Here is a 14,709-nt window from a genome sequence, read left to right on the forward strand (position 1 = left end):
AGCTACATCCCTGCAGTCTAATAAAGCGTAAGAGCTCTTTATTGAATATAGACAGAAACGTTCTAACCAAAATAACTACACTGTCTCCAGAACAGATCATAGTGATGAAGGCCAACAATCTCCTACTCTGATATAATACGGCATAGTCCCCAGTTATACCGACAAAAATAAATTAATGTTTGCTGGTCGTCCTTTACCGGTCTTCCACACAAATCAATGATCAATATTAGGGCAAATTAACAATTGGCCATTCAAATGACCCATCGCCTAGACACAGGGGAGTCGGCCAATTTGTGGGCGGCAAGCGGTTATCGGTAAATTGAAACGTTGAATATTATTTAAGCCCGCAAAACGTCTACAAATTCTGCGTTCGACAGGTGTACGGGTTTGGGTTTTTTTTTCCTGTGCAAGTTTGTCTCTCTGTCCGGTATTTTAATTAGAAAGGAGGTACTGAAAAATTAAGTCTGGGAAGATTCAATGAAATAGAGAATCTTCGTATAGCCTGCTGTTTGCTTTCGCTAATCATCTGCACACACAGATAGAACAAGTACTAAAGGATTTTAAAAGGATTACCGGAACAGTCAGTAGAGACGGTATGCATTTTTATACAGTTACTATTAAGCAGTGTTATTCTCAGGAGAGTTCCATTAAAATTATCAGACAGATGAATTACCAGTTCCTGAACGATACAGGTGTGAATGGCCCGAGGACTCACCTGTAACAGGTAGAAAAGATGCTGATAGGCCTCTAGCTTCTGCCGCTTCTCTTTGCTCAGAGACTTTAACCCTTTCTGCTTATCGATGGCCATCAGGTCCGACAATTGCTCTTTGTTTTTCCTGGTAAGCTTCTTACAATGAGACACCACTTCCTGCGCGATACGGCAAAACCGCCATCACCTTTACATCTCATAACGTACACGCGTTCAACTAGGCCACCAATCTGAGGATATGATCTATTACTTCCTGAAGAAAGGGGCCACCTACCTGCAGAGTGATCCTGTTCTTCACCAGAAGACCGATCTTTATGTCCATGAGGTTGAGGTCATTCTCCAGACGTTGATTAGAGCGGATTTTCTTTACCACTTCCTCCCGCAGCTTCATCACCTCCCGCTCCTCCCAGAAGTCCCGTTCACTTTGCTCCATAAGGTGGGCAAACTTCCGAAGAGTGCTGAGCGGGGGGTTCTTAGCATGGACTGTGAGCAGTAACAAAACCAGTCTGTACTTTCCATTTCCCTAATCATTTCAGTTACACATTTTAGCACAATTTCAGGGAGAAAAAAAGCTGGGTTCAGTTTTCCTCTAACTGGTGCTATACTTCCACAGAATGCTCTGGATGTGGGAAATGTTTTACAGCTGTAAATACACATTTAAGTATATTACCTTTTCTCTGGATTGTTTGTGACTTTATTTTCCCTGTCACTGTACTCTACTCCTCAGACGGGGAACAGTGATCACTTATACGTGGTTGTCTGTCATTACATTACTGCATTTTATTCATATTGTCTCTAAGTCCCTTTTCTTTTCTAGTCTGTGTTCTGCAGCTATTCTCCCTGTTGTCTACCTGTCAGGTCAGATAAGGGGACCAGTTCCAGATCTAAGCCTGCTGTGGAAAAGACTTATGTACTTTACATATTACGCAATGGGCATTCAGAGCACGATGAGAGTAGGAGACCGGTGCATGCTGACAATGAGCACAATGTAAAGCTATCAGATTATAGAGCTAGTTATATAAATACAAGTTAACCCGTGCATGATACTCATGCATTCTAGTCAAATCAAGCTACTTAAGGTCTTAAAAAGGTTCTTGTCATGCATTTGGACCTAGCCCAGGCCTCCTCAGGGGAAGAGCGTTACTTCCCGACGCAAGCAGCCTTTTTAATGTGTGTTCATGAGGTAAAATTACCTCACGAAAATGAGTTTGATCCCTCAACTCGTTAATTTAGCCTTTACTACCCCTCCCACGGGGGGAAGGGGGGATGATGGAAGTTAACTGACTTCACTATTCTAATTTTTTTGTCAAATAATCTCAGTATACCAAATTTCAGGTCAATTGGATGAGTCCTTTCTGAGAAAATAGTTTTTTCCAAACACACACACACTAACACACGCCGCTAGGCTTTTACTTTTATATATTAGAATTTAGTAGGTCAGTGTATAACTCCGCCCAGCAGGTGGCGCTGTAGCTTTTTTTTTCCCACACAGACTAGGCTTTTATATTATAGATAGGTACATGGATGACATCACAATGGCCCTTACCCAGCATCCTGTAGTCTCCTCTCGCTTTATTGGCGCGGAAAAAAGCCTGGATTTTTATAACACTTGCAATCTGCAATGACAAAGGTACCAAATTACAGACGATACCCAATACCAGTAACTCTTTCTGCCAGTTGTGATATATACTGCATATAGTCCACTTATCTTATGTCCAAAACCCCCATCTGTTTAAGGAGATGTAGGTGGAATACAAAGAGCTTCTATAGTTCAGCTTCACTACAAAGTACATATTTTGTTTGCAATATCTTGCAAACAAAGCAACTCTTTATACACAGCTCCTCCCACACCAATACTCGCAGCAGTATGCAGACAACTCCACCCCTTTATATGTAGCTCCTCCCTCACTACTAGCAGCATTAGGCAGACAACTCCACCCCTTTGTACGCAGCTCCTCCCACACCACTAGCAGCATTGGGCCATCCATTGTGTGCGAGCTCAGAGCCGCTATGCGTTTCCTGCGCTAGAAATCTTATAAAACCAGCCACTGAGACTAAATACTTACGTTCCTCCTGAAAAACCGAAGTCTCTCTCGATATTTTTTCTTGGCAAGCCACATCCTCACTAGTGACTGGATCTAAAAGACAGACCTTAAACCTTAGATCACGTATAGTATAAGTCACTTTGCTGCAGTGTGACAGAGGACGAAGGAAAAGTCAGTGGCGGACCTAGACGTAATTTTTAGGGGGGGGGGGGGGTCGATTTTGCATAATCACGCCCCCTCCTTCATTCTGATTGGCTGGCCCTGGAAAACTCCACCCCCCCCCCCACCCTTTTAATCGGCGACGTGGACCCAAATTTAAAAGGACTTGTGCTCCCGGGGAAGGGGGGGGGGGGGGGGGGGGGGGATTGCCCCGATCTTTGGTTTAACCTTTCTACCATATCCTATGGGGCTTTGTTAGTTAATGTCCATTAGAGAAGGGGGAACAGATGGGGTGCAGCTTCAGATCTTTGAACAAACTCAAATTAATTGCCTAATCAAGCACCAGACTTCTATGCCCCAAATAGCACCCCGCCCCCACACACACTCAAAACGGAATCAGAAATTAATTTAACAAATTACAAAAATCCTTTTATTATCTATTATCCACAACTAGAGAGTACGACTAATTCCATTACATAGCTGGCTTGTTTAAAGACTTAAAATTGATAGACGTCCGCATTAAAGCAAAAGTATAAATACATACAAATATAAGAGAAATATCTGAAAGCAGAAAGTACAAGTTACACATTTGGAGAGCAATATATAGAAAAGATTGTACCTTAACGACGGCGTCTACGTTCCTGTGTAAATAGCTCAGTCTCTGCAGATAGGCGCGACGCTGCCTGTAACCGCGCCAATGTGCCTGAAAAAAAAACAAAAACAAAAATTATCTTGGGTTATTGTTTTGTATTTTGTAATCAAAATGCATTTATCTCCTGCGAGTAAGAAAAAACAAACAAAACATCCAAATCACTTCCTACGGTAGCAATGACCGGGTCCCTATAACCTGAACGTATTCAGTTCCTCTAGTCTTTCCTGAAACGTTTTGTTATGCAGCGTTTTAGTAGTCCGTCTCGAAATGTTTTCTATTATATGAATGTCTTTTGGATAGAGCCCCCAGAGCAGTACACAGCGCTTGAGGAGAGATCTCACCAGTCACCTATAAAACGACAAAATAACCTCCCACTACCTGCTGTTACCTCTTCCCATATAACCAAGTATCTACTGCTTTTCCCACTACTTGCTTACCTTCATATCATCTAAAACAATAAATCAAACAAGCCCCGATCCCGCTGTTGTTGACATATGACATTAGCTCAGCACGGTGGCTCAGTGGTTAGCACTTCTGCTTCACAATCGCTTCCTTCCAAGTTGGTTCCGTAGCAAATTTCTTGAGACGCCCAACGGGAACAGTCCAGAACGTCACCACTCAATCAGGCATATTCAAACGGCACATAATTATCACCCTATACTCCACATTAATGTGATCATTGGCTCCCTGGACCTCCCAAGTACCTGTATCATGGTAGCAGCGGGAACTTGCTGGTGTAGCAGATGCGTTCTCTCCGAGAAGGCCTTACGGACGAGATAACCCCTTATACGCGCCTGCAGCCTCACCAGCATGTCCGCGCTGGCCTCCCACTGCTTCTCCCGCTTGAAACCGCTCGTCACTCTGTTAATAGCCGACTGCAAAATACACAGAATTTAAATAAAGTGAAGCCCTGCATCTTCCCCCTGATGTACTCCCAACCTAAGGGGGTAACCATTGTTCTGGAAAGTATCTCCTCACCTGGATTTCCTCCCGGGAGAGATGTGTGGTGCTGGAACTGAAGCCCGGTGGCTGCTCCCATGTTCCCTCAAACGTGCGCAAGTGGAAGAAATACTCGCCCCTCTCCTTTACCTTGTGCCTCACCCAATAATTTGTGGCATCTCCTGCATGTTGCAGCGCAGGACACAAGAGGGCAGCAGAGTAAACAAGCTATGCATTCGCTAGACATACTCTATACAGGCAATACACAAAAAGAAAACGTATAATTAATATCTGTATTGTGATACTGACTTTGAATAATAGGATTATCGAAAGAATTCTACCAGCAACGACTAAGTAGAAAACTAACATTTCCAAATTTCAGAATTAAGGTGAAACAGAGAGGGGTTAGACATGAGTAAATGTGGGTCTCAAGCGGGATCCGATAGGGGCATAGAGGGGACAAGTAAAGTCCAAACAAGTTGTAGTGAAGTTTGTGCCTTACTCCCAGCACAGCGCCCTCTATAGACAAGGTAGAGCACTGTCCCCCCCATATAGGACGAATGGGAAATCCTTATCAAATTGATCATTTAACGCTTTCCATATTGCACAGCCTAAAGGGAACATTGGACCCATCCCTAAAGCAGGCTTAGCGTTCAGCTAGTGAAAAGAGGGAAGAAATATACTCTAGAAATAATGTGAAGGTTTCCATTGGTATTATGAAGCCATATAGACATTAATAATAGACTTATTATCAACAGGCAGCCCCCAAAGTGTCATTGAAATTCCTCGTACCCCGTTTTCTTTTGGCGTCCATGATTCCACCAAGTTCGGACTGATACGCTTCTGCGCAGTCTTTCACCACCCCGCAAAGCAAGGCGTCCGGATTACGTAGCACACGCAGGGTCTGAGAGGCTTTCCCTTCTTTGATGGCCTGGTTGGCGGCCGCTATGCCCAGAGCCACTGAACAGAAGCGGAGAGAAAAAAAAACAAAATAAAAAACAAAAGCTACAGCGGCCCCGAATGACGTTATTTGACAAACCATTTGCATGTCCAATGTGAAGAGCCATAAAATCTTCACTAATCAGGGTCAGAAACTTATCTGCCTATAATTATACTATATCGCTTACGTTAACGGGCGACAGCCACCTCAACAGTAATTGTCTGGGGTAGTTTGACAGAGAATCCCACTGCTGGAGCCAATAAGGGGGAACATGATGATTGGTAGCCGTGGCTCACAGCTAATCACTGGCCGTCCAATCACTTCCCTCCAAAACCATCGCTGTATAAGACGGCTTTCGGCATTCAATGCGAGCGAAAGAAAATCAGGGTGCATTAATAATTAATAAAGCACTTTTCACTCACTTTTCCTGGCTCTGGCATTCTCCTGGTTTGCCTGTGTCACGCATTGCTGAATCTCCTCTAACCAAAGCACCGCAGAGTCATCCCGCGTCACCTAAGCCACCGTAAGTAGGACAGAATTATTTCCGGATAAAAGCAGTCACTTGAGAATATTTTTGCATTGAGTACTAGATCTATTATGGACATGAAAGCCGGAGACATGCCATACCCTTCAAATAGCCGATGATGCACTGTATTCCTTTAATCTAGAACATCCCACCCTAGGATTCATGTTGGGTGCCAATATAATCAGAGCACTGGGGGTTTAAGATTCACTCTGATCACGGTACAATCATCCTGAACGTTGTACGTTCTACTTGTGGGCTTCTGCCGAGGGGTCGAGTTTCCACCAATGGTCAAAAAACAAAAATACTGGTAGGTTATCTGGTATGTAACTAAAGTCACCCATATGTGTGTGCAAGCTGTGAACTGAAAATTGGATTGTAAGCTTCACTAGTGCAGGGAAATAACAGGATGTCCAGACAATTAGTATGTAGTTGCAACAATATTTATATCACATTTGTAATATACAAACGTCAATGCTTCATGCAGCTCTTATGCAATTCAAATATTACCATATTGTGATATTTTATTGTCCCTTAATTTTATGCAACTTCTTCCATCTCTCTTCTAATGCTAACCGTACCTCCTCCAATTACCTTGGCTAAGCCCTATTCCCTGTCTACACCCCCTCCCCCAAATTCCTAGGTAAAATCTTCTGCAACCATCTTCTCCCCAACATAGCTGTAGCCAAGATCGATATCGACCCAGTTCTTCAAAACACCCAATCTCGCTTCCAACATCAACTGCAAGTGTAGCACATGACCAACAACGCTTCTCGGCCTTTTGGCTAAGACCAAGTGCAGTTGTGGCAGAGCTGTACTTGGTCCTCTGGCCAGGGGTCGGGATTGCTGCTTTGAAAGCCTGGGACAAATGTGCCTCCGGGAGTGGCGACCCCGGAGGTGCCATAAATCACTGGTCATAGCACCTTAAACACGTGATTATGTTGGCACCCATGCACTTTTGACCACTTTCATTTTGCACTCGCTACATTCTTTGCCCCGGCCTTATGGCTGGGCGAGAAAATTTTTATACCAAGCCCAGCCATATGGCTGGGGCCGTATCCACTCGGCACTATTTATTTTTTCTTCACGTTTGTCACTTTCACTTTTATGTCACACTTTCTGGATTATTATTTTTGGGTGCGGGTAGGCTCTTTTGGGCTCCTTTCCCCGAGAAGATCTAGGGGGTGTTGTGTGGCTCTGAGGCTCCGGCCCCCCTGAACACCCACGTAGGTCCTCCCCTTAGGGGGTGGACTAGTTGTTGAGCCCTGGGTGAAGCTTCGGTGGATCCCAGGGGCTAAAGGGACCCCCCCCTAGCCTTGCGGCGAAGGGGGTCCAAAGACCCTTGCCCCCTATGGGACCTTTTGGTTACGGGGGTCGGGGACCAGGGCCCTTTCTTTTTAAAGGAAGGGCCAAGTACCGCACCCTTGTGCACTTTTTTTTACTGGTTTTTGCACCTTTTTTGGGCACATTGGGTTTTTGATTGCACGTTCCATGACCATCGACGTTAACCTTGTGGCTTTTACGAGGCTGAATTCTATGAATTTTAGGATTCCAGTGGCGGACACTCAGGATTACGGCACCCTAAAACATTTTCTAAAATATGATCAAAATTACACTGGATCATTAGTAAGCTTAACAGTTATTTGTAAATTTGTAGAGGTGTCCATGTTAGTATGCAAAAATAAAAACAGTGGAACGTTTCGTTAAAGTCAAAATTAAGGCTAAGGCTAATATGGAGGGAAAAAAAAGATGCACATTCCTACATATTATTCTTCCATATTTGCCTTTGGAGGACTCCTCTGCTCAACCGTCAGTCAAGGGCTTTTCTGGAGAAGTTGGGGGAGAGGAAGGGAGGGCTAGCATGGCCAGTTGCGTTGTCCCCCTTGCGCTGAAATCCTTTGTCACTTCTAAGGTTAGTTCTACAGTTTTAGTATATAGATTATAAAATGCCATTTTGGTACCTCCTTCTTGTGCCGCAGTGCACTGGCCAGAATGTGGTGATACAGTCTGGCGATCGGTAGCGATACATCGGTGAGCCCAGCTGCCGGCATCAGGAGAGCGGTGAATGTCTTCTGGGGCTGGTTCTGTTTTAGAGCCTCGTTAATGAGGCTTACTGCCAGGATTTCTGGTGGGAACAAAGTCAACAGATGAACGCTTTTGGTAGCTTTGTTTATTTGTGCGTTAAAACTGACAATATCTTTCGGGACGGACATTTAGAAGGAGACTTCTTGGGTGTAGAGGTGTTTTAGGGAGCAGAAAACAAGAAGCCTACTAAAGAGTTGGCCTACTAAAGAGTTGGCCTACTAAAGAGTTGGCCTACTAAAGAGTTGGCCTACTAAAGAGTTGGCCTACTAAAGAGTTGGCCTACTAAAGAGTTGGCCTACTAAAGAGTTGGCCTACTAAAGAGTTGGCCTACTAAAGAGTTGGCCTACTTACTGTCATGTTCTTCTTGTGTGTTGAGGTTGATGTTATTCACACATGACTGCAGAGCATTCCAGCTGAAAAACTCTGACAGCCCCTGGGAGCGACGTTTTCGTTTGGACAGTTTGTTAAAATACCTTTTAGAAAACAGACACATACAGACGTGAACATGAAAAACTGTTTCCATAGGTCAAAACTGGTACCGTGATCCTACAATATGTAGATTGGACTGTTCCTACAGACCATGTTCCTTGTTCACCAAGTAAGACAATGTTCTCACCTCTGGATGTTCTCCTCTTCCACATCGGACAGGCCCAGAGCCGGACTAACAAGCGTTGCCCAGAAACCATTGAGATCTCCGGCTTCTAAGGCTCGGTTGATTATGGCTACGGCAGAGAGCATCTCCACGGCCACGAACAGCTCCTCTTGAACCAAGAACCCCTGTTTTGGCAAAACCATCAAAGTTAGAGCTAGTTCAGACCGACATACAACAGATGCTTCCGATTCACTCTTGTCCTCATATGTGATGGCTGCCAAGGCTCCTTGGGCTTTGTAGTGTCCCAATTAGCGAGTCCCTACTGCCTAAGCTAGCCTTTAACGGCACCAATAATAAGGACACAGGTTTAAAATGTGAAACAGGAGTCAAGATTGACAGCAACACCCACAGCGGGTAACAGGATTCCAGGAAGGGACCTCAACTCACCCGGGGACTCTGGGCCTGGAGGACTGAAAGCTCCTGTTGGTACAGCTGCGATGCGAAGGGGTAGACATCAGGAAGCTGAGCGTCCGAGCTAGAGAGCTCTTTCACCGTCTGCGCGGCGTTTCCGTTGTGCAGAGCGGTGTTGATGCGGGAGACAGCCAGTTCCACTGAAGCGGGGCGAGAGAAAGCGACAGGTGACGTCTTGCAAGTTAAAGCCAAGGACATACGGTGCTTGAATACACTCTACTTACATGGGGGAATGTAATATGAAGTGGGACAGGGCATTCAACAAATTTCGACACCCTCCTATTACTTCCAACTTTTCTCTGAGTAGTCTTGTTTTCCTCTACACCCTACTGTTAAGTCAGTACACAGATCTCCAAAATTACCCTGGCTTCCCATCTTAGACCCCGAAACTGGGATGGAGCCTACTCAAGTTTGGTTAAACCTTTTCCGCAAGTCAAGTAACATTCCATGAGCTCTCCTATCATACAAGCACGGGATAGGCTTTGTGTGTAGTACGATAAGCTGTTAAAGCCTACGCTGGGGAATTTCAAGATAGACTCATCCAAAGCATCCTCTCCCACTCAGATACACAGCTCTTGCCCTTCTAGGAGACAAATGAAATTGCCAAGTTATGTACCGGTAAACCTGGTCTTTTAAAGGTTTCAGTCACCATCTGTAACACTGTGCCACCGACAGCGAGCCCCACCACCTCCTAAAGCAGTTAGAGACATCACCTGCTTTATTGTCAGACTTGTTATAGCGTGTAATACTTGTGTAATATACCTGCCAATATGTTATTACAGATAGGAGTCTCTCTTTGAGTGAATGTAACTTATTACTGATATTACGGGTAATGTGCGGCACCCAACGCGTTTCAGGTTGCCTATCATTGTCCTAAAGCCACAGCCAGATTCTCTCCCCTTCCAGCTTTGTACCCCTCACCACTTACTGGAATGCTCTCTGCTGGCGTTCTGATTGGCTGCATCCACCCCAGCTTGTAGCTCCTCCCTCTCCAGCAGGTCCATATAACTCAGTTCCTGGAACACAAAACAGATAGATCTGCCCTCTTGTAATGACCCAGACATACCTGCGCTTCTTACGCTGGTTTACGGGAGAGCGATAGGAAGGAGTGAGCATGCAGAGTCTTTAATGACAAAGCTATAAGATGTGTATTTATAATAGGACACCATAGCAGTCACATTGCTTTTTATTAAAAAAATATTTTTACTGTGTGCAGACAGCTGGACATTAACCACTCTGTAATTAGTCTGAATATCACTATTATACTGGTTCTTAAAGAAAGCAACTCACAATGGCCTTTTGTTCCCGATCGCTGGCCAGTTGCTCCAGGTAGTAATCTGCGTTCTCCCGCTGCAGCCTGCGCAGTAAGAGGGCGGAGTCTTGCAGAGCCGCGTAGAGACCCAGAGCGTCCTTTCTCTCCAGCGCGTCGTCCACGTGCTCCAAAGCTGCGTGTACTGCAAGAGGATCGGCGGTCAGGTTATTGAGCTCTCAGGCGTCTTCCAACACATATAACAAAACTACAGTACAAAGGTTCTATATAATACAATGATGTCGCTACTTAAAATACCCACAATACACTGCAGGTGTACAGTTACCATTGACTTTGTTGATGTTCCCTTGTAGTTCAGCTTGTGTCAGGCAGTTGTCGTATATATCCTGACTGTCCGAGGCGTTCTGCATGGCCTGCGAATAGATAGGGGAGGGGTTAGGTGTCAATAGCACAAGTGTGATGACAAATCATTGATCCAAGCTCACGTCTGGTTATAATCCATCTAGAAAAGACCAGCGCCTCTCCAGGTGTTTTTGAAACTACAAGTCCCAGCATGCTTTACCAGTAGATAGCTGGCAAGGCACGCTGGGGCTTGTAGTTTCACAACACCTGGAGAGGTGCCTCGATTGGGCAATTATCTTATCTTAATGACTGAAAATGGACGACTTCATCTAAGCTTTCATTTGTATAATCGTCAATGCGCAAGCTTCTCTAAAAATGTCCCATAAGCCCCTTCTGAGAGCTCTACAGGGGTTGAAGGAGTTTCAATTTCGCAATTAAAGGACCGAGAAGCCCAATCAGGAACGGAGGTGGCGGCTTTCTGGTAGCACTTGGGCTCCTTGCCTTATTTCGAGAGTTTGCCATCTTGGTGGACTTGGCTTGGTAGAGCATTTCCTGGTACACCGCCGCCATCTTCTCCTGAAGGTTCACCAGCATAGCGTTGGGGTTCCTTAGCGCGGTCATGGTGTCCGGCGCCACCCTTCTCTCCACCGCTTCATTAATGGCGATGACTGCGGCGTGCACTGAGAAAAACAAAGATAAAAGGTAGGTGGAGCAGGATAGGACAACCCAATGTACTTCTTATTCCTCATTGCATGCACAATCTAACCTTTTGTTGTCTGAGGAACATCTAGAACCTGTTACAACAGTTTTATAAATCAACATGGTGGTAGAGCAACGCGAACATTAAGGGGCCGATTTAACCCGGCTAACGAGAGTTTTCGGTTCCTCACCTGCGGCTTCGTCCACAGACAGCTCGTTAGCTAGGATCCCCCCAATTTTGCTGAACGCGGGCATCTGGATCCCATACTTGTCCAGCTCACACTTCATGTTATTGATTTCTTCCTCTACAATAACAGTGGGTTCATCGTGATACAAAAATATAATGGCAAACATGACACTTGTTCATTCTAACTATTTGAGGCATATTTGGGATTAGTAGTTGACCGGGAGTGCAGGTCCTTTTGAGGGAGTACACAGCAGGGGATCATTACCTTCTATCCTGTTTTGTTAAAAAGACTAAGGCAACCAGCAAATAATTTAGGAAATCACAGATTGATGTGAATTTGGTTAAATCCAAGATTAGAGAATATATTATATCCTGATGCTAAATATCTGAAGTTATATCTCAGACTTTGTGGTGCCAGCTAGGAAGGGGGCTGTGTTACCCCGGCCAACATGTGTGTCAGAAACAGTATATAAGAGCAGTATTTTGTATTTTAACTATACTATACCATCTGTACATCTGAATGATCACTAGTACCTCCAACTAGTGTGCAATGGTCCTTGTAGGATCCCTTGAGCAAATAAACATCACTGCTTAAAGATTCTGTCTGAGGCCAACAGATAAGAGCTTACACTCTAATCCATTCCCTGGCTGTTCTGTGTTGAACCCAGCGTCTGTGTCAATGCTCTGCCCGCTACCCAGCAGTCCTGATCTATAGTAAACTGTAAGCAAAGAGGAGCTGTAGCAGCTGCCCTAGAAGTAAGCGGTTGTAGGTGCTGCGAAGGGGCCTAGTGGTGGCAGCCAAATTCCCCTACAACTAGCGCGCAGTCAGCGAGTGTCTGGAGACAAGATGACACAAATAGAGGGGTCAGTAACCGTCGGTTAACGACGGTGAGCAAGAAATCCAGATAAACTGTGCAAGAAGAACATCCCTCCATCCTTCTTCCCCCAACAAACCGGGTGGTGAAGTATAGCCCATCCGGACACAAACCCAAAATCAGCACTTACCTGTAAAATTCACTTTTCCATATAAATCCTGGATTTGGGGAGCCAGTCCCAGCTTAAATAGATATAAACTGCAGAAGGAGAGAAAGTATGTCAGTCCTTTGCAAAGATAACAGCTAGTCGTCAGCTGGTTGGAATTTCAGGTGATCCTGACTGGATATTAATTGCAATTGCAGGTTGCTTTGGTCTAACCTAGAGAAGGACAGTTGGGTTGAAATCCTCAATATAAACCAGTGTTGGCTAACCTGCGACACTCCAGGTGTTGTGAAACTACAAGTCCCAGCATACCCTTCCAGCAATAAGCTGCTATATATTGGCAAAGCATGCTAGGACTTGTAGTTTAACAACACCTGGAGTGTCACAGGTTAGCCAACACCGATATAAATGCTCCATGTGTTACCAATACAAGAAAACCCCAACTACCCATCCACTGCTAAGGAGTAGACTATCTTTGGGTCAGCGGATACTGAGCTGTTTCTATGAACCAATGCCGAGAGCAGAGGATTATGGGAGATGCGGTTTGGTCTATGTTACTGTAAACAGGTCAACGTGCAACTTTATTTTTAATTCAATAGTATTTCCAAATTAGGTCAGTAACTTTTTCATTTTATTATCCTATCCTGTGCTAGGAGCTCCCCCTAGTGACAGAGGTATTTTAACAAAATATTTATTCCTTACGTATCCTGGCATATTAAAGAAAAACAACAAGCCGGTCTGTATTATTAAACACACTGCTAGTCATTTGGCTTCAAAGATCTTCCTGCAGGACTAAATTCTTTATCCATTTATTTTTATAACAGACACACAGAATTATTTTAAATAAACAGTGATGATGAGGATGATTGTGTGCATTAACAGCGTTTTAAATATTATCACGCCCATTGACCTCACCTGAGTGCATGAACGCAATACACAACACGGGGCATATTCTTCTTGTCGTATATGTCCGTTGTCTCAGGCTGGAACATCTGCAACGGAAGGAAGGTCCTTAGTGTAGGCAGGCTGATGCTGTGGAACTACAAGTCCCAGCATACCGGGACTTTCTGCTACAGCTGTAGAGGAAAGCTTGCCCACTTCAGCCTTAGCAGCGTAGACAATGGGACATAAAGATCTCAGCCGGAGCAGAGGAATAAGTACCATCACAGTGCTATAACTGATTTATTCTGTTGGGCAGTACAAACGCTGCTGTATAAATGCTGACACCTAGGTGGCGCTGTTCTTTTGTGTATAAATGTGAATATAGACATGTTGACAAAAGAAGTTCACAAAAAAAAAGTGGGATATATTTTCCTTAATACTATACCGTAGGAAGTCCAATTTGACTCATGGCCCGGCGCCAGTAATTGATGTTATCCGTGTGCCGGAAATGCAGACCTGCCGCCTGCGACACAGGAAGAGAAGGGTTAATAACGACACAACAGGTCCTCTGCGCCCTCATTGTTACAAAAAAAAATAAGAAGAAAACATCTAGTTGCTATAAGTTACTGAAACACGTGACGTCTAGCTGCCATTGCTGTTCACCTTGTAACGCAGCTGGTCAGAGTCGTAGACTTTTTTCAGGGGCACAACCTCCGGGGCAAAAAAATTCCCCAACTTGGCGAGAGTGACGCCATTGCGCAAGCTTTCCTCCAGCTCAGTAGGGGGCGGTAGCTCTTCGTTTAGACAGGATTCCATCCAACTGAAAGTGACAAAAAATATAAATTAGTAGCCCAGATTAAATGAGGAACCATCAAATAGTTGAGGAATAAAGGGAAAAAGTCACAAGATAAATATCTTCCGCACCGTTTAGCCTCCTCCAGGTGACATAGGTACTGGTAAGCGATATTCTGACGGCGCTGCTCGTCCATCTCATCGGCGGTGAGCCTCTCATCTGAAACGAAAGTAAAGCGCACATAACTACATGCGCAATCCTTTAATTTTTATTTTATTGTAAGAGCCTTAGATCTTCCCCTGAGGAGGCCTGGGCTAGGCCCAAATGCATGACAAGAACCTTTTTAAGACCTTAAGTAGCTTGATTTGACTAGAATGCATGAGTATCATGCACGGGTTAACATATATATATATATATATATATATATATATATATATATATAT

The 14,709-nt window shown here is 44.5% G+C and overlaps 1 protein-coding gene across 1 annotated transcript in view; it reads right to left on the bottom strand.

Moving 5' to 3' along the window:
* Positions 1 to 14,709, bottom strand: part of IQGAP3 (IQ motif containing GTPase activating protein 3) — a 33,576-nt gene that overhangs the window by 17,323 nt on the left and 1,544 nt on the right. Inside the window, exons 2-24 of the mRNA XM_075192539.1 lie at positions 14,398 to 14,485; positions 14,137 to 14,293; positions 13,919 to 13,996; positions 13,507 to 13,583; positions 12,619 to 12,686; positions 11,618 to 11,731; positions 11,229 to 11,407; positions 10,711 to 10,798; positions 10,406 to 10,569; positions 10,044 to 10,131; positions 9,092 to 9,255; positions 8,669 to 8,829; positions 8,404 to 8,525; positions 7,929 to 8,092; positions 5,867 to 5,957; positions 5,297 to 5,464; positions 4,544 to 4,686; positions 4,270 to 4,440; positions 3,533 to 3,616; positions 2,776 to 2,847; positions 2,256 to 2,325; positions 984 to 1,192; positions 716 to 868 (exon numbers count right to left, since the gene is read on the bottom strand). Coding sequence (XP_075048640.1) covers positions 716 to 868; positions 984 to 1,192; positions 2,256 to 2,325; positions 2,776 to 2,847; positions 3,533 to 3,616; positions 4,270 to 4,440; positions 4,544 to 4,686; positions 5,297 to 5,464; positions 5,867 to 5,957; positions 7,929 to 8,092; positions 8,404 to 8,525; positions 8,669 to 8,829; positions 9,092 to 9,255; positions 10,044 to 10,131; positions 10,406 to 10,569; positions 10,711 to 10,798; positions 11,229 to 11,407; positions 11,618 to 11,731; positions 12,619 to 12,686; positions 13,507 to 13,583; positions 13,919 to 13,996; positions 14,137 to 14,293; positions 14,398 to 14,485 — 2,873 coding nt within the window. The remainder of the gene's footprint in view (positions 1 to 715; positions 869 to 983; positions 1,193 to 2,255; positions 2,326 to 2,775; positions 2,848 to 3,532; positions 3,617 to 4,269; positions 4,441 to 4,543; positions 4,687 to 5,296; positions 5,465 to 5,866; positions 5,958 to 7,928; positions 8,093 to 8,403; positions 8,526 to 8,668; positions 8,830 to 9,091; positions 9,256 to 10,043; positions 10,132 to 10,405; positions 10,570 to 10,710; positions 10,799 to 11,228; positions 11,408 to 11,617; positions 11,732 to 12,618; positions 12,687 to 13,506; positions 13,584 to 13,918; positions 13,997 to 14,136; positions 14,294 to 14,397; positions 14,486 to 14,709) is intronic.

Source organism: Mixophyes fleayi, chromosome 12 (assembly GCF_038048845.1).
Source record: "Mixophyes fleayi isolate aMixFle1 chromosome 12, aMixFle1.hap1, whole genome shotgun sequence".
NCBI lineage: Eukaryota > Metazoa > Chordata > Amphibia > Anura > Limnodynastidae > Mixophyes > Mixophyes fleayi.